At 45.7% G+C, this 17,715-nt stretch overlaps 1 protein-coding gene across 4 annotated transcripts; it reads right to left on the bottom strand.

The window, feature by feature from the left end:
- Positions 1 to 3,533: 3,533 nt before the first annotated feature.
- On the bottom strand, positions 3,534 to 14,548 carry LOC100596676 (C-X-C chemokine receptor type 2). Of its 4 annotated transcripts, none has more exons than XM_012506271.1 (4): positions 14,464 to 14,548; positions 13,469 to 13,531; positions 10,463 to 10,514; positions 3,534 to 5,033 (listed from the first exon to the last, which is right to left on the bottom strand). In XM_012506271.1, exon 4 carries the CDS (start codon positions 4,991 to 4,993, stop codon positions 3,926 to 3,928), a length of 1,068 nt encoding a protein of 355 aa, XP_012361725.1. In that variant the 5' UTR covers positions 4,994 to 5,033; positions 10,463 to 10,514; positions 13,469 to 13,531; positions 14,464 to 14,548; the 3' UTR covers positions 3,534 to 3,925. The 4 variants fall into 4 exon arrangements, with proteins under 4 accessions (XP_012361725.1, XP_012361820.1, XP_012361731.1 ...); XM_012506366.1 differs by lacking the exon at positions 14,464 to 14,548 and adding an exon at positions 14,042 to 14,118; XM_012506277.2 differs by lacking the exon at positions 14,464 to 14,548 and adding an exon at positions 13,755 to 13,794.
- Positions 14,549 to 17,715: the final 3,167 nt, after the last annotated feature.

The raw sequence follows: 17,715 nt of genomic DNA, 5'->3' as shown, positions 1-17,715 counted from the left end.
TGCTACCTTCTCCACAGGCCATTCACATACTGAACTTGGACCAATGCAGGTATCAGCCTATCCTGGTAGGTTCCAGCTCCTCCTCACTATTCCCACTTTACATCCATCTTTCCTTCCCGGCTGTCCATCCTACCAGCTTCACATCCCAGCCACGAAACAAAGCCAACAGCCTGACACTAATGGTTTAGCCAGTTCCCACAGTTGCCTGTGGTCAAATGCCTGTCACAAATTCCTCCTCCCAGTGGTTTTGCTTCTCTAATTGGCCCCTGCCTGATAAGATATGTGTCCTCTGTAGAGGGGTTAGTTGTGCCTGTCTCTGAATTTTGTGTTGGGCTCTGATTGCGTCTTTATTTATTTATTTATTTATGAGATGGAGTTTCACTCTTGTTGCCCATGCTGGAGTGCAATGGCGTGATCTCAGCTCACTGCAACCTCCGCCTCCCAGGTTCAAGTGATTCTCCTGCCTCAGCCTCCCATGTAGCTGGGATTACAGGTGCCCACCACCACACCTAACTAATTTTTCTGTTTTTAGTTAGAGACTGCATTTCACCATGTTGGCCAGGTTGGTCTCGAACTCCTGACCTCAGGTGATCTGCTCTCCTCGGCCTCCCAAAGTGCTGGGATTACAGGTGTGACCAACTGTGCCTGGCCACGATTGTGTCTTTAACTGTGCTGCCTGCCAGCCGAGAATAGGAGAACCCAGCCTGAGGCTGCTCCCACGCCTGTGGCCCTGATCCTCCGCTGGGCCTTGATGACTGAGAGTCCAGCAACCCCAGCTCCAGGCGCAGATGAGTGCAGGTGCAGAAAATGTAGACTGGTCTTACTCGTGTGAGTGAAATGGTCTGAAAAGGTCATATCTACATGTAATTTTCCATCTTGTCTGTCAGGTGCTCGAACCGAAAAGCAAAAATTGGGTAAAAAACGAACTGACTAGGAATCTTATTTCAGCTCCACTACTGTCTAGCCATGAGATTTTGGCCAGGTGGCTTTGGTAAAACCTCAGTTTCCTCATTTATGTATGGAAATGGGGATCTTCAGTCCTCTTTGACAGACTGAGCAGGCAGATCAGGCAGAAAGGTGCTGGACCCTGAGACCTTGGGACTCAGGCTCAGAAATATCAGAGGGAAGAAAGAAGTTAACAACTCAAAAGCAATCCCCAGAATCGCCTGTCCTAGGGATGGCGTGTTTGGTAAATTATTTGTGCCAAGACTGTTCTTATGAGAGAGAGTCTGAAAGAGAGAGAGAGACAGAGACAGAGTGAGAGAGAGAGAGAGAGGAGATAGAGATGAATAACAGAGTTCACGTAAGCGTAATTTAATCTCTGCCTCATTTTCCTAGGCCGATGGTATCCTTTTATTATCCTCGGAGAACCGTGTTTCCTCCAGTCCTTATTAAAGAGCAGAGTCCTGAAACCAGAGTGAGGCATAATTTGGCCTCCTCCCTCTGGGAGTCGTCTCAGGGAGCCACCTGGTCCATCAGCCTTGTCCAGGCAGAGCACCATTGGTTCCTCTGGCAAGTCAGGTCCTTGGTAAATACACGTTCCCCTACATTTTCCTGCTACTGAATCAGAAGCTGTTCCGAAGACTCAGCCAGAGCAGTTGTGTCATGCTTGGTTCTGAGTTTAGCAAGTGCCCAGCCTAGAATGAACAGGAAAGAAGGGATTGTTGTTGCTGAATGCAATAGGAAAGGCACTTTTGTGGCTTTTTAGTGGAAGTTCTTTGCCCCTCAAGCCCTCCCGCTCAAAGGTGTGATCCTACCTCCCTGTTTTCTCCTAGATTTAGTCGTTAACCTGAAGGGGGTTGTTTGGGAACTGCAGACGTTCAGTTCCTCTTGTCTCCTTCCTTCCTTCTCAGGCTGCTGAGACCCAGAGCCCCTCTTGACAAAGACCCTGCAGAGACAAGCCCTAGGAATGCGAGCTCCCCCAGGGCAAGGCACTGTCTGTCTTGGTCTCTGCTGTATCTCCCCACTCTCCGAAAAGTCAGCATTCCATGCTGTTGGAGGCATGATTCGAATCTTTTGTTTTCTCCTAATGACAGATTATAAACCACTTCCCCATTCTGCATTCGGGCTGTCCTGTCAAACCTGGAATGATGGGTGTGTGCTTGGGTGGGAGAGAGGGAAGAGGGTAGGGCATTCACAGTGGGTGCTGCTGGCTGAGCTGGGAGAGCTCTCTGCCTTCCTGCTACCTGATCAGGGGGATTTGGTGAACTTACTCAACCCTCCGCACCTTCTAACTCTAAGTCTCACCTGACACTCCTGACTACTGCTTCACCCAAGGACATGAGATGCCCTGGAGCATCCCAGAACACATTTCTTTCCATGATGCATGGTCTACAGCAGGAAGCTTGGGTTGGGGTGAGGGGACGGCAAGGCTGAGCTCCATCTCTATTCCATCCTTTTCTCTATGACGCAGCAAATAACAAAGAGATTTGCTTCTTGTAAAGATTCTCACCCAAGACCTCCGCTCACCCTTGCCCCACCGCTCTGTAGCAATTTGGAAGCAGTAATATAAACACCCAAGTAAAAACGGTTTATTAAAAAAAAGATGTTGAATGAAATCATTTAACAAAAAATATAGGCAGGTGGTTCCAGCCTTGGTTTAATCAGCCTTGGTGATTAAAGTACCTTTTGGGGCTCAGGTTTTTTTTTTTAATTGATATAAAATATACATAACAAAATTGACCATTTTAACCATTTTTAAGTGTCAATTTAGTGGCATTAAGTCACATTGCTGTACAACTATCACTACTGTTCATCTTGAGAACTTTTTCAACATCCTAAACATAAACCCTGTGCCCATTAAACTGTCACTCCTCATGCTCCCCTCCCCTCAGTCCCTGGTAATCACTGTTCTGCTTTCTGTCTCTGTGAATTTTTTCACTCTCAGTACCTCATGTAAGTGGAATCATAAACTATTTATCTGTTGATGTCTGGCTTATTTCACTTAGCATAAAGTTTTCAAGCTTCGTCCGTGTTGTAACATGTATGAGTACTTCATTCCTCTTTCAGGCTGAAGGATACTTCGTTATGTACATATCACATTTTGTTTAGTCATTCATTCATTGATGAATATTGTACATATCACATTTTGTTTAGCCATTCATTCATTCATTGATGAACATTTGGGTTGCTTCTGCCTTTTGGGTCTTGTGAATAATGCTGCTATGAATATTGGTGTACAAATATGGGTTCAAATCCCTGCTTTCACTTCTTGTGGGTCAATTCCTAGAAGTGGAATTGCAGGATCATGTGTTAATTCTATGTCCGATGTTTTGAGGAAAGCTGCCATACTGTCTTCTGCAGTGGTCGCACCATTTTACATTCACCCCAGCAACGCTCGAGAGTTCCAGTTTCTCCTTTACATCTTCATGGACTGAGACAGAGTCTCACTGTCGCTCAGGCTGGAGTGCAGGGGCACGATCTCAGCTCACTGCAACCTCTGCCTCCCAGGTTCAAGCTATTCTCCTGCCTCAGCCTCCCAAGTAGCTGTGATTACAGGCACTCACCACCATGCCCGGCTAATTTTTTTTTTGTTTTTTTGTATTTTTAGTAGAGACAAGGTTTCACCCTGTTGGCCAGCCTGATTTTCTTTCTTCTGATACTAGCCATCCTAACGAGTACGCAGAGCTGTCTCACTGGAGTGTAGATTTTCACTTCTTAGAACACAGAGTGCCATGGGCTCAGGGGCAGGATGGACAGAGCTCCAGCAAGTGACGTAGTAATTATGGCAAGGGGTGAGGCACCAGGGCAGGCTTTCTAAACCATGCAAGGGAAACTAGTAAGGACATGGCCTCCTCTGCTTCCTGCGACCACAATGGGGGCTGCACTAACACCGAGATCAAGAAGAACCAGTGGACATGAGGCTTGGAATGCGACTGTGAAGAGAAGGGAGGAACCCCACGGGGCTGCACTTAGGCAGGAGGTCTTAGAGAGTAGTGGAAGTGTGCCCTGAAGAAGAGCCAACAAAGGAAGGCCTGCTGTCTTTGGGCAGGGAGTCCTTGCTGATCAAGCCATGTATGGCTAGAATCTTGAGGAGTCCATGGCGAAACTTCTGGCCAATGAAGGCGTAGATGAGGGGGTTGAGGCAGCTGTGAAGGATGCCCAGAATATCAGTGGCATCCAGAGCCCGGTCGATGTCGTTGCGGCGCTCACAGGTCTCCTGGATCACCCCGGTCCTCATGAGGGTGTCTGCCAGCAGGACCAGGTTGTAGGGCAGCCAGCAGAGCAGGAAGATGAGGACGACAGCAAAGATGACCCGCATGGCCCGGTGCTTCTGCCCTATGTGGGCCTTAAACAGCGTACGGAGGGTGAATCCGTAGCAGAGCAGCATGATCAGCAGTGGCACAATGAAGCCAAAGGTCTGGGGCAGGATCCGTAACAGCATTCGCCAGTTTGCTGTATTGTTGCCCATGTCCTCATAGCAGACTGGGCTGACATTGGGTGGGTAAATGGTCCTGCGGAAAAGTAAGACAGGCAGGGCCAGGAGAAAGGACAGACCCCAGATGCTGAGACATATGAACTTGACCAAGTAGCGCTTCTGGGTCAGTGTGCGTGTGGCATGGACAATGGCCAGGTAACGGTCCACACTGATGCAGGCCAGTAGCAGGATGCCACTGTAGAAGTTGACTTCCTTCAGGAGTGAGACCACCTTGCACAGGAATGTGCCAAAAATCCAGCCACTCATCTTGGAGGCAGCCCAGATGGGCAAGGTCAGGGCAAAGAGTAGGTCGGCCAAGGCCAGGTTCAGCAAGTAGACATCAGTGACGGAGCGGCCGATCCTGCTGTATAAGATGACCAGCATCACGAGGGAGTTTCCCAGCAGGCTCAGCAGGAATACCAGGGCATAGATAACGACCACAAAATACTTGTTGATTTCCAGGGATTCTGGTTCACATGGGGCAGCATCTAGTAGAAAAGGGGGCAGTTCAGAGCTGTAACTGTAATTACTAAAATCTTCACCTTTCATGAGATCTTCAAAGCTGGGACTCTCCATGTTAATATCTTCTATTTTTGAGGTAAACTTATATCCTGACCTATAGAAGAGAGATGAAGGTTACTGCACAATAAAATCCCCATATTCTTGCCCATCCACCCAAGAAACTGGGATAGGATTCTTTGTGCTGGCTTGAATATTACATTGAAGTAATTTTTCCCTTCAAATTTGTAAGTGGTAGCTCTCAGGTTATGAGATAAATTTGGTGATAAATGGTACATTTTATGAAAGGACCATAGTTCTCTTTAATATAAGAGAGACATTCTTAGCATTTCTTTTAGCATTACCGTCACCTAAAACTGTGTAGAAAGTTCTCTTTGGATAATCCCCACAGAACCCTCAATACTACCTGGATCCTTCAGTGGCGAGCATCTTTGGCTAACAAGGCTGGGTTTAATGTTCAGAAATGTGAGATGTCACCCAGTTCTTTTCTTTTGTCTTAGAAATGGGGTCTTGTTGTGTTGCTCAGGATGGTCTTAAACTCCTGACCTCAAGTAATTCTCCTGCTTCTGTCTCCCAAAGTGCTGGGAACATAGGCATGAGCCACTGCACTCAGCCCCATTCAGTTTTTAATCAGGGGATTAAGCAGGAACTCCAAATGGGCTGTACCCTCAGAAAACATCGTGGTTTGACTATAAAGCTGAGACACGAATCCCTTTGTTCAATTTTCTAAAAGTTATTTTAAAAGACGTATTCTGGAAAATGGTTTGAACAATTGTGGCATGGAGTTTTGGAAGGCTCGAGCTAGCAGAATCTTCAGTTAATTAGTAAGGCCCAGCGTTTCTCTTTTGGGTAGAAGGAGACCTGCTTTGGGAATGTGTGTGTAGTTTGGAAAAGTATATTAAAAATAATAAGCAAGCAGGCTGCCTGATTCTCCCTGTGGGTGGAAATGTAACAGGTTATTTGGGGAGCTCTGGGCAGCCATGTGCCACCATGTGGGATGAGCAGACACAGCCAGTCTCCTCCCCAATAAGAGAGAGGGGCAGCAGGAAGCAGAGAAGACAGGGGTTGCACTACCCTTGCTTGGTGGCTCCCCAGCCCTGCTGGGGACCCTTCCTGCCCTGCATGTGTGTGCCTCCATCCAGCTCTGACTCCCCTGTTCCCCTCAGATTTAGTCTAGCTCCCCGGGCTCTGCCCTTGCCACAGGGACAGCACAGATCCTGCTCTGGGGAAGCCTGGGTGTAGAGGGTGGGCTGCAGCTATTCAAAAATATTATCCCAGTGGTGGCTCACACCTGCAATCCCAGCACTTTGGGAGGCCAAGGTGGCAGGATCATTTGAGGTCAGGAATTCGAGACCAGCCTGGCTAACATGGTGAAACCCTGTCTCTACTAAAAATACAAAAATTAGCCAGGTATGGTGATGTGCGCCTGTAATCCCAGCTACTTGGGAGGCTGAGGCACAAGAATTGCTTGAACCCAGGAGGTGGAGGTTGCAGTGAGCCAAAATCACATCACTGCACTCCAGCCTGGGCAACAGAGCGAGACTCTGCCTCAAAAAAAAAAAAAAAAAAATCCCAGTTTCTCAAAGAAGAAGTCAACTAAAGCAATCTAGCTCCCTAATTAGCTTCTTTCTGAACCACAAAATAGATCACCTTCTGGCCATTGCCTTAGAGTAAGGGATGACCATCCTACCACCAACCATGTCCAAGTCCGTAACTTACCCCCAAAATGGAACCCAGTGTCAGAGAAAAACCAGGAAGTTAAAGGTCCCAGAACCCACTTCACACTCACCAGGCTGGGCACACTCAGAAAAAGATGCCCAAGAACAATGTGGGTGAGGAAGTGGAAAAGTCAGAACTCTCCCACATTGCAGGTGGGAATGTAAGATGGTGCAGCTGCTTTGAAAAACAGTTTAGCAGTTGCTCAAAAAAGTTAAACATAGAGTTACCACATGAATCAGCAAACCCCACCCTAGGTATATACCCGAGAATTGAAAGCTATTGTTCATAGCAGCATTCATCATTAACGCCAAAAAGTGGAAACAAACCAAATATCCATCAGCTGATGAATGGACAGAAAAATTGAGGAACAGTCATGAGCAACTGAAAGACTTTTTGGTCAATGACACAACACAAATACCACAGTGGTCCCATAAGATTATAATACTGTATTTTTAGTGTTCTTTTCCTATGTTTATATATACAAATACCATTGTGTCATAATTACCTATAGTATTTAGTAGAGTAACATGCTGAATAGGTTTGTAGCCTAGGAGCAGTACTCTTTACCATATAGCCCATGTGTGTAGTAGGCTATAACATCGTATACTCTACGATGTTCACATGACATATTTCTCAGAATGCATCTGCATTGTTAAGCAACTTATGACTGCATTATGTACAACAGAATATTATTCAGCCGTGAGAAGGAATGAGGTACTGATACACAATACAACATGGATGAACCTTGAAAATGTTAGTCTAGGTGAAAAAAGGCAGACATAAAAGTTTTCTTATTGTGTGATTCCATGTATGTGAAATGACCAAAATAGGCAAATGGGTAAGAATTGGTAGAGACAGAAAGTAGATTGGTGGTTTCCAGGGTCAAGGGGAGCTGGGAGAGGAATGTTAATGACTATGGAGTATTTCTTTTGAGTGATAAAAGTGTTCTGGAATTAGTGGCAATGGTTGTAGAATATGCTAAAAACTTCAAATGAGTGACTTTTGTGGTATGTGACTTATGTCTCAATTAAAAAAAAAAGGTTAATCAAAGGGTACACAGCCTTGCAAAGCAAATACAAATATTACAGCAATAACAACAAAAGTCCCAGGGAGGATTCCTTTTTAGCAGAAAGGAAGTCTCTATTGTCATCAATCATATGTAGCAAAGAAGAAAGCTGAAGAAGATTAAGCAAAACTGGAAAAATAATGCCACTTTTCCCCCAGGAGTGATGGAATTCTTAGCCATCACCTTCCTGACAAGTTTTTAGTTTCTCTTTTAAGAGTTAGGGGCCAGATACATTGCCTTCCCAGCATGCCAAGGCAACTGACAGAGAAGATTCTATCTGTTGTAATGTACTATACCAGATTACAGCAATAAAAGTTAACATTTGGGCCGGGCGCAGTGACTCCCAGCACTTTGGGAGGCTGAGACGGGCGGATCATGAGGTCAGGAGATTGAGACCATCCTGGCTAACGCAGTGAAACCCCGTCTCTACTAAAAACACAAAAAATTAGCTGGGCGTGGTGGCAGGCGCCTGTGGTCCCAGGCGCCTGTGGTCCCAGCTACTCGGGAGGCTGAGGCAGGAGAACGGTGTGAACCCGGGAAGCAAAGCTTGCAGTGAGCCGAGATGGTGCCACTGCACTCCGGCCTGGGCAACAGAGGAGACTCCGTCTCAAAAAAAAAAAACAAAAAAGTTAACATTGTACTTTATGTATGTCTTGTGTAATTTACAAGCAATCCCTCATTTCTGGCCCTGCCTGGCCAGAAGGCTGGGGAGGTATTGAGAGGGCTGGGAATACAGCTTGCTGGACTGGTATGGTCAGCAAGACCTGAAAGAAGTCACCAGCTCTGCAGTGCCATGGTTGAGAGCAAGTTTGCTCAGAGGCCCAGGGTATGTCCAATGAAGTCACGAGGTCAAGGGTGGATCACTTCTGGGAGCAGATGATTACAGATGCTCTTAAGGGAACAAATGACCCAAGAGAAGACCCATCTTTGAGAGTAGATACAGGGCATATTGGGTGCAGAGAGCTTGTGCTCTTAGAGAGCAGGGCCTTGTATGTATGAATATTGGCTGTGAGAAGCCAGGACTGGGGCTGCTGCAGAAACTGCGATGTCAGCACAGGCAGCAGTGGCAGAGCATGTTTCACAGGTAAATCCTCACTGTGGATAATCCAGTGCTCAGCTGTGCTGGGGGTGGGCTGGAGGTGTATGGGTGAGCTCATGCTCCCAGGCATTGTGGGTCAACTTCAGGTTCCAGAGGGAGAGTATGCAAGTCAGGACAGAAGGTAGAGAACTCAGCAAGGAGAACCAGGTCAGGCCAGTGACCTCCAGCTCCTAGGGTAGGGAGAGTGGTGTTTGTTGTTGGTGTTGTTTTTTAGTTTACCAATCTCTACAGAGGATGACTTGGCAGTTAGAGGGACAAACTAAGGGAAGGAGATGACATTTCTGAGGTCTGCTTTGTGCCTCACAGGTACATGATCTCCATGGCTCATTACAAATAGATACAATTAGGCCCTGTTTCTAGAAGACTGAGGCACAAGGAGGATCAGCTGACCTAACGGGGAGGCTCAGTAACCAGCCTGCGATCACAGGGTGGAGAAGTGGTGAAACCACTGTTCCAGTGAGGTGTAAAGGGCTCCACTTGTATTAGTTGTAGTCTATAGCCCTTCCTCTTAAAAAAAGTCCACCTCATCTATTAAACATATTTGTAAGCTAAGTTTTTATTTTTTATTTATTTTATTTATTTTATTTTTTTGATGCAGTCTTGCTCTGTTGCCAGGCTGGAGTGCAATGTCGTGATCTCGGCTCACTGCAACCTCCGCCTCCCGGGTTCAAGTGATTCCCCTGCCTCAGCTTCCCAAGTAGCTGAGATTACAGGTGCCTGCCACTGCACCTGGCTAATTTTTGTATTTTAGTAGAGACGGGGTTTCACCATGTTGGTCAGGCTGGTCTCGAACTCCTGACCTCAGGTGATCCGCCTACCTCAGCCTCCCAAAGTGCTGAGATTACAGGCGTAAGCCACTGCGCCTGGCAAAGCTAAGTTCTTGAGATATCATTAAATCAACCTGTATATGGTCCACTCACATTCTTTAATGTTTTACACATTGTTTTCTTTTGCCGTTTCTTTGGCCCAGAATGAAAGAAACAGCTCTTGCAGGGATGATAAACCAAACACCCTTGAACTGGCTGGGTCCGGCTGACCACACAGTCATATTTTCCAGGATAAAAAGGGGGCTCCCTTGACTTAGGGAAAATGCCAGCCCCTTAGTGACTCATGGTAGTTTGGAAACTCCATAGACGATGGCATGAATTCTAATTTATTACATGAAAATGCTATAGAACGAGAGACATTTACAAGATCTCAAACATCTAAGGCAATCTTTTTAACAACAAAACAGTCATTTTAGTACAGTTCCAGTATTGTTTCTCTCTATAAATATAATCCACAAATATTTGCATTTAGTGTAGGGAAGTGAAAAGTGAACAGTGTTCGGCCCATCCCCAGACCCAGTCCTAGCCCAGGCCAGGAGGGCTGGCTGAGTCTTGGCAGGCCGCCAGGCCAAGGGAAGAGCATGGGCAGCAAGTGGCCCTGAGTGGTTGGAGAGGGTTGTGAGGGAGGAGGGACAGAAGTTCTTCCTTTGGGGATGGGGAGCCCCAAAGGAAGAAAATGAAGAGGCCAAGGGGTGAGGGTGAGGGGCCCACCAAGGGTGGGGAGAGATGCTTGGGATAAATGTAGGCTTTTATCAAGAGAAAGAGAGAACAGAGACATTCTAGCTGGTGGGAAGGATGGGTGTTCCAAGACTTACCAGGATGCTTGGATTTTCACCTGTAGGACACCTCCAGAAGGGCAGCTGTGACCTATGAAAGGGAGGTGGTGGTGAGAACACAGTGGAGGAAGTGAGTGGTAGATTAGATTGCTCAATGCAATGCAGGGGTGGAGCTCCTGAGGGTGGGGGTGACTTTGATAACTTTGAATAATTAGTTCCCAGGTCAGCTCTCGGATGCATAGTCATTTCATGGACTCGTAGAGTTTATATTGGGAAGGGACCTGAGGGGTTTTCTAGCTAGTCTTTCCATTTTACAGATGGGGAAACTGAAGCCCAGACAAAGGAAATGGCTTGCCCAAGATTGCGTGGATTTCTTTCATCTTTGCTGTATCTCAGAGCTCCTGGCTCCTTCAGCTGCCTTGTCTAAGTCTCCTGGCACTCCAGCTGCCTCAGGCTTCCCCATCATACCATCGGCGGTACTATAGCTCTTCAATGTCTTTCACATGTCAAAGGGAGCAGTGCATTAAAACAACAGAGATGGACTAAAGCTTCTGGTGAGTCTGGTGGCGTTCCTCCCTGGACCTGATGCCTCTACTTCTCGGCCCCACTCCTGCCTCTCGTCTTTCCCCTCACTCCCCAACCATCTGCTCTGACCACAAGTCCATCTCTGGGTATTGATATTCTTTCTTGGTTCATACACTTGGCATTGGGTCTGAGGACCCCAACTCTGCAGCAGCTTACCACCCTTGGAGCCAAGACCCTCTAATTTGGAAAGAAAGCCTTTTGGTAAAAGGGAAGATTCCACCCGAGTCCAAATACATTTTTTAAAACAATGTTAAGTGACCCTAAGAATGTATTTTATCAATTTGCTATTGATTACAAATGAATGAATTAATACAGGCAGAGCCATGAACACTAATTCTGCCCTCTCCCAAGTGCCCACCCCAGTGAACAATACCTCAATCCCCTCCATTACTCCTTACCCTATTTCTTGCTCCGTGCATCCCAGGGCCCAGAGGGGACTCAATGCCTGTGGCAGACGCAATTAAACTGCCTACCTACCCCAAAGAAAGAATCTTTGAGTCCAACTGTTTAGCAAATATTTCTTAGTCTTCATCACCTCTCTTTCTCAAGCTGGGGAAGAATGCAATGCCACCTGGCCAGTTGATGCTAAAACCAGATAGAGGCTTATTATATAGGGAGAGAGGCAGATGAGACCAGAGCTAGCTGAGCAATTCTGGGCAAGTGACTTTTCCTTTCTGAGTCTCAGTTTACTCATCTGTAAAATGGGGCCAATACAGAATCCAACTCATGGGGTTGTGGTGAGGATGAAATGAGGGATTGCTTGTAAATCATGTAAAACATACATAAAGTACAATGTTAACCTTTATTGTTGTGATCATTATTACTGGAATAGTTTATTCACTGATAACATGCTGCCTCTCTCACTACATCCCCAATCAAGGGAAAGCAGTGGGCAGTGGGTCTGCTTTCAAGGCTGACTTTGATGACATCTAATTTGCTTTGACCTGGATATTAATTGTCATATTAGCTATAATGTTGAGTGTCTACCAGGTTCTAGCTTCTGGGCAAAGTGCTTTCCAGAATTTATATCAATTAATCCTCAGGACAACCTCATAAAGCGGGCACTTTCCGGATGAGGAAATGAAGACTCTGAGAGGTTAAGCAACTTACCTAGAGTGACATAGCTGAACCAGGTTTTCAGTTTTAAAGACTTCTAAAAATCTGCTCTCAAATCCTATCTCCTGTTCACTGTAAGAAGGAGCAGAATCCCGGCCTAAAGTTTCTGAGCTCCATTAGGTACCTCCCTGTGTCCCAGAAAGCCAGATACAAAGGATGTAGAGGGGAGCCCAGATTTGACATTTCCCAGTCAGCCTCCTTCTTCATGCTCCTTAGGTCAATTTCATTTCCATGGAGGTCACTGCGGTTATATGTAGGGTGGAGTGAATTAAAAAACTGGCTTCTGGTGTGGTGGCTCATGCCTGTAATCCCAGCACTTTGGGAGGCTGAGGTGAGTGGATCACTCGAGGCCAGGAGTTAGAGACCAGCCTGGAAAACATGGTGAAACCCCGCCTCTACTAAAAATGCAAAAATTAGCCAGGCATGGTAGTGCACACCTGTAATCCTAGCTACTCCAGAGGCTGAGGCATAAGAATTGCTTGAACTCAGGAGGCAGAGGTTGCAGTGAGCTGAGATTGTGCCATTGCATTCCAGCCTGGGCGACAGAGCAAAACCCTGTCTCAAACAAAAACAAAACAAAAACCTGGCTTCTAATCCTGCTTGGAGAAGTCATTCTTTCTGGGCCTTGGTGTGTGCCTTTGGAAAATGGGAGCTTCTTTTAATTCTATTCTGTCCAGCATGGTAGCTACTAGCCATGTGTAGCTATTTAAATTAAAATTAATTAAAATAAAGGCCAGGCAAGGTGGCCCACACCTGTAATCCAAGCACCTTGGGAGGCCGAGGTGGGCGGATCGCTTAAGCCCAGGAGTTTGAGACCAGCCTGGGCAACATGGCGAAACCCTGTCTTTACAAAAACAAAAACAAAACAAAACAAAACAAAAAACAGCAAAAAATTAGCTGAGTGTAGCGGCACGTGCCAGTAGCTGCAGCTACTTGGGAGGCTGAGGTGGGAGAATCACCTGAGACCTGTAGGTCGAGATTGCAATGAGCCAAGATCATGCCACAGCACTCCAGCCTGGGCATTGGAGTAAGACCCTGTCTCAAAAAAGAAAAAATAAAATAAAATAAAAATTGAGATCCTCAGTCACACTAGTCACATTTCAAGTGCTCCATAGCCACGTGTGACTAGTGGCTACCATATTGGGCAGGGCAGATCTAGGACATTTCTATTATTGCAGAAAATCTTTTGTGCAGCACTGTCTAGGTGAAGACTCAGTTGTCTTTAGCTCTAAGGTTCCACACTTCATCACCCCAGTTCTCAGGGGCCTCAGAGGAGGCTGAAGTTTCCAGATCTCTTCCATTAGAAATATGTCCCCAGCATCTCAGACTGAACAAGTCACCTACCTGCAGTTATTGGAGTGGCCACCGATGTCTTCACTGTGCCTCAAGGTTGGGTGGTAGTCAGAGCTGTTAGACAGGAAAAAAAAAAATGAAACAGCCTTGACGATGAAACTTCTGACCTGGGTTGCAAGGGGGAAATCCAGGATGCCCTCCTGGGAAGGTATTCCCACAGAGGAACAATGAGGTCTGTCCTGGGACTTTGGCCGAGGACAGGTGCCGCGTAGTGATTCTGGGATGAGTGCTGGGGATTTTCACATCTTCCTGTCTGATGGCTTCTGGAGGAGCCTACCAGTCTGAAGGTGGAGATTTGTCTACCCACCTTCTGTCTCTGAATGTTTTGAACCTGCACTTCCTTTTTTAACAAGGAAGATGCAGGCATCCCAGCCCCCGCCAACGGACTTGTCTGAACTCGCACGCAGTTTCTTCCTTCTTTCCAGGGTCAGAGTGAGAAACGTCCCTCCTTCTGTTTCTCTTGAATCCCCGCACCTGACTGTGGGACCCACTGCCTCTCTGGTCCTTGAGGATCCTGCTTCCTCTCCCCTCTGTCCTGGCTCTTTCCCTTCTACCACACCTTACTTATGGCTTTGTCATGCTCCCTCTGTCCTAGCACCCTTCAGCTACCACAGCTGCTCTCTCCACTTCCTCACCTCCCCTCCGCTGCTCAACAAAGACACTGCAACTGGCTTCCTTCCTACTGCTCCACTGAAATAACTTTCACCAAGGTTCCCAATGACCTCTGGGTTACTAAACCCAGCAAATCCATTAAAAAAAAAAAAAAACAAATTGCTTGTTTTCCCCTCAAGACAACAGATTGGGGGCAGCGTTAGCATGCCTCTCCCACTTGGAAGGACAGAATAGCGTGTAGAGATTCACACTATAATTTTTTTTTTCTCCAGGAACGAATGCAGGAACTGAACAGGAAAACTGAAAGAATCCACAGAAGTTTTGAAAGAAGTGGCAGGCTGCAGCCTACTCTGTGAGACAGGCAAAAAACTCACCTCTAGGCAGAATAACACTGCACCCAGGAAGGAGAAAACGGCTGCATATTCTCAGCTATCACTACTGCTTACAACACCCTGGCTAACCAGAAGTCCTGTGTCTGTCCACGTGATAAGTTCACTATAATTATAACCAGCATTTGAGAAAGTCAGCATGTTAAGCCTATCTACAACCAAGGAATCTTGCAGAGTTTACATCACTCCCCTCCCACTTCTGTCAGAGATGATGCTGGTATTCACTGCTGGGAGTCTTGAAGACAGGTAACATCACTGGATCCCTTGCAGACATTCCCCAGCACCAGCCCAGAGTCTGGTAGGCCCACTGGGTGGCTACACCCAGAAGAGCACTGTAGTCTGGCTCTCAGGAAGTCCCATTCCTAGAGGAAGGGGAAGAACATCACATCAAGAGAATACCCTGTGGAACAAAAGAATCTGAACGGCAGGCCCTGAGTCCCAGATCTTTTCACTGGTGGGAAGTTTCCTATTGCAGAGACAATTGCCATGCTGGGCAGAGTGGGGAAACTTTGCACCTCTACCCAACAGGCAGACAGCCTCTGGTATTGCGAAGGGTCTTAGAGAAGGGATCCTTGTTCCCCCTGGTACGCCACTGCAGACAGAGCTGGGGCTTCTCCCAAAGGAATGCAGCATTGATGCACCTATAGACAGCCTTCCTGGAACAAATCAGGGAGATTGCATCCCCACAGGAGGAGCACTCCACAGATTCAGGCTTGCATGACAGGCAGTCACAGTTCCTCTCTACTTGGAACATCAACATTTCTACAGATGAAAATAACTGCCTGTCTTATCTGAATAGACAGAACACTGGGACAGGAGTGAAGCTGGGAGATGGATAGCTTTTCAGCTGGCTTGGTGGGGGACCTGAGGTAGCTCCTACCCCTCACCCTGACAAGACCTCAGCACATCTAATTGAGAGCTCCCCCAGCCACTCTCATCAAGGCTGGGATCTCTGCCCACTGTTGGGTATTACATCTACCCACCTGCTTTAGCTACAACTGGTGCCTACCCAGGGATAATTCCCCTACTGGTCCAAAACCTGAATCATCAACTCAGTAAATAAAATACTGGGGAAAAATTAAATAAATAAATAAAAGTACAGCATGAGAGAATGAGGTAAGCTTAAAGAGATTCCTGCCATTCCAACCCCACAGAAGACAGTAAACCTTCCCACACACCAAGTACATAACTGCTACAACCAGGATCTGGGAAAGCCAGCACACAAGGACTCTCTCTAACTAAGGAACTCATACAGAGTCTTCACTCCTGAAACCCAAAAGTCTTCACCCCTAAAAACCAAGGATCAAATTAGGCTAAAATAAACTATAAACATTAAAGTTAGATCCTTAAGAGGGAAGAAAAAGAAATAAAAAAAACATAGTCGCTGGGCGTGGTGGCTCACACCTTTAATCCCAGCATTTTGGGAAGCTGAGGCTGGCAGATCACCTAAGGTCAGGAGGTCAAGACCAGACTGACCAACATGGAGAAATCCTGTCTCTATTAAAAATACAAAATTAGCCGGGTGTGGTGGTGCATGCCTGTAATCCCAGCTACTTGGGAGGCTGAGACAGGAGAATCACTCGAACCCTGGAGGCAGAGGTTGCAGTGAGCCGAGATCGCACATTGCACTCCAGCCTGGGCAACAAGAGCGAAACTCCGTCTCAAAAAAAAAAAAAAAGTAAAATCGAAAATAAATTCAAGAATAACTTGAAGAAATAGTCTACCCAAATGAGAAGGAACCAGAAAAGTAATTCTGGCAATATGACAAAACAGGGTTCTGTAACACCCCTAAAAGATCACACTAACTTTGCAGCAATAAATCCAGACCAAGATGAAATTTTTGAAATACCAGATAAAGAATTCAAAAGGTTGATTATTATGATTATGATTATTATTATTATTATTATTTTGAGACAGATTTTCACTCTTGTTGCTCAGGCTAGAGTGCAATAGTGTGATCTCGGCTCACTGCAACCTCTGCCTCCCGGGTTCAAGTGATTCTCCTGCCTCAGCCTCCTGAATAGCTGGGATTACAGGCGTGTAACACCATGCCTGGCTAATTTCTGTATTTTTAGTAGAGATGGGGTTTCACCATGTTGACCAGGCTGGTCTCGAACTCCTGGCCTGAAGTGATCTGCCTGCCTTGGCCTCCCACAATGCTGGGATTGCAGGTGTGAACCACTGTGCCCAGCCCAGAAGGTTGATCATTAAGCTACTTAAGGAGATACCAGAGAAAAGTAAAAACCAACATAAAGAAATTAAAAAAAACCAATTCAGTATATGAATGAAAAAATTTCTGGAGGGTATATATCATAAAGAAAAACTAATCAAAACTTCTGGAAATGAAAGTACACTTAGGGAATACAAAATGTGGTGGAAAGTTTCAACAATAGACAAGAAAAAGTAGAAGAAAAAATTTCAGATCTCAAAGACAAGGCATTTGAATTAACACAATCGGACAAAGATAAAAAAAAAGACCAAAAGAAATGAACAAAGTCCCCAAGAAACATAACATTATGTAAAACAGACAAACTTGAGAACAATTGGTATTCCTGAGGGAGAAGATAAGTCTAAAGGTTTGAAAAACATATTTGACAGAATAATTGAGGAAAACTTCCCTGACCTTGCTAGAGATCTAGGTACCCAAATATAAGAAGCTCAAAGAACTTCTGAGAAATTCATTACAAAAAGATTGTCACCTAGCCACATAGTCATTAGGTTATCTAAAGTCAACAAGAAGGAAAGAATTTTAAGAACTGTGTGACAAAAGCATAAGGTAACCCATAAAGGAAAACCTATCAGACCAACAGCAGATTTCTCACAGAAACCTTGCAAGCCAGAAGGGATTGGGTTCCTATCTTTAGCTTCCTTAAACAAAATAATTGTCAGCCAAGAATTTTGTATCCAGCAAAACTAAGCTTCATAAATGAAGGAGAGATAAAGCCTTTTTTCAGACAAACAAATGCTGAGAGAAATTGCCACTACTAAACCAGCATTATCAGAAATGCTAAAAAGAGCTTTAAATATTTAAACAAAAGCTTTATGTGCACAAAAACAGAACTTCCTTAAAGCATAAATCTCACAGGGCCTATAAAACAATAACACAGTGAAAAAAACAAAGTATCTAGGTAACAACTAATATGATGAATAGAACACCAACTCACATTCAGAGGTGAAGCCAGCTGGACTTTTGGGTTGGGTGGGGACTTGGAGAACTTTTCTGTCTAACTAAAGGAT

Source organism: Nomascus leucogenys, chromosome 22a (assembly GCF_006542625.1).
Source record: "Nomascus leucogenys isolate Asia chromosome 22a, Asia_NLE_v1, whole genome shotgun sequence".
In the NCBI taxonomy this organism is placed as follows: Eukaryota; Metazoa; Chordata; class Mammalia; order Primates; family Hylobatidae; genus Nomascus; species Nomascus leucogenys.
The sequence above is the reverse complement of the archived record's forward strand: the minus strand, read 5'-3'. Positions and strand labels throughout refer to the sequence as shown.

What these genes read in the sequence shown, in the direction of transcription:
- LOC100596676 (XM_012506271.1), bottom strand. Translation starts at nt 4,993, where the DNA reads ATGGAGAGTCCCAGCTTTGAAGATCTCATGAAAGGTGAAGATTTTAGT.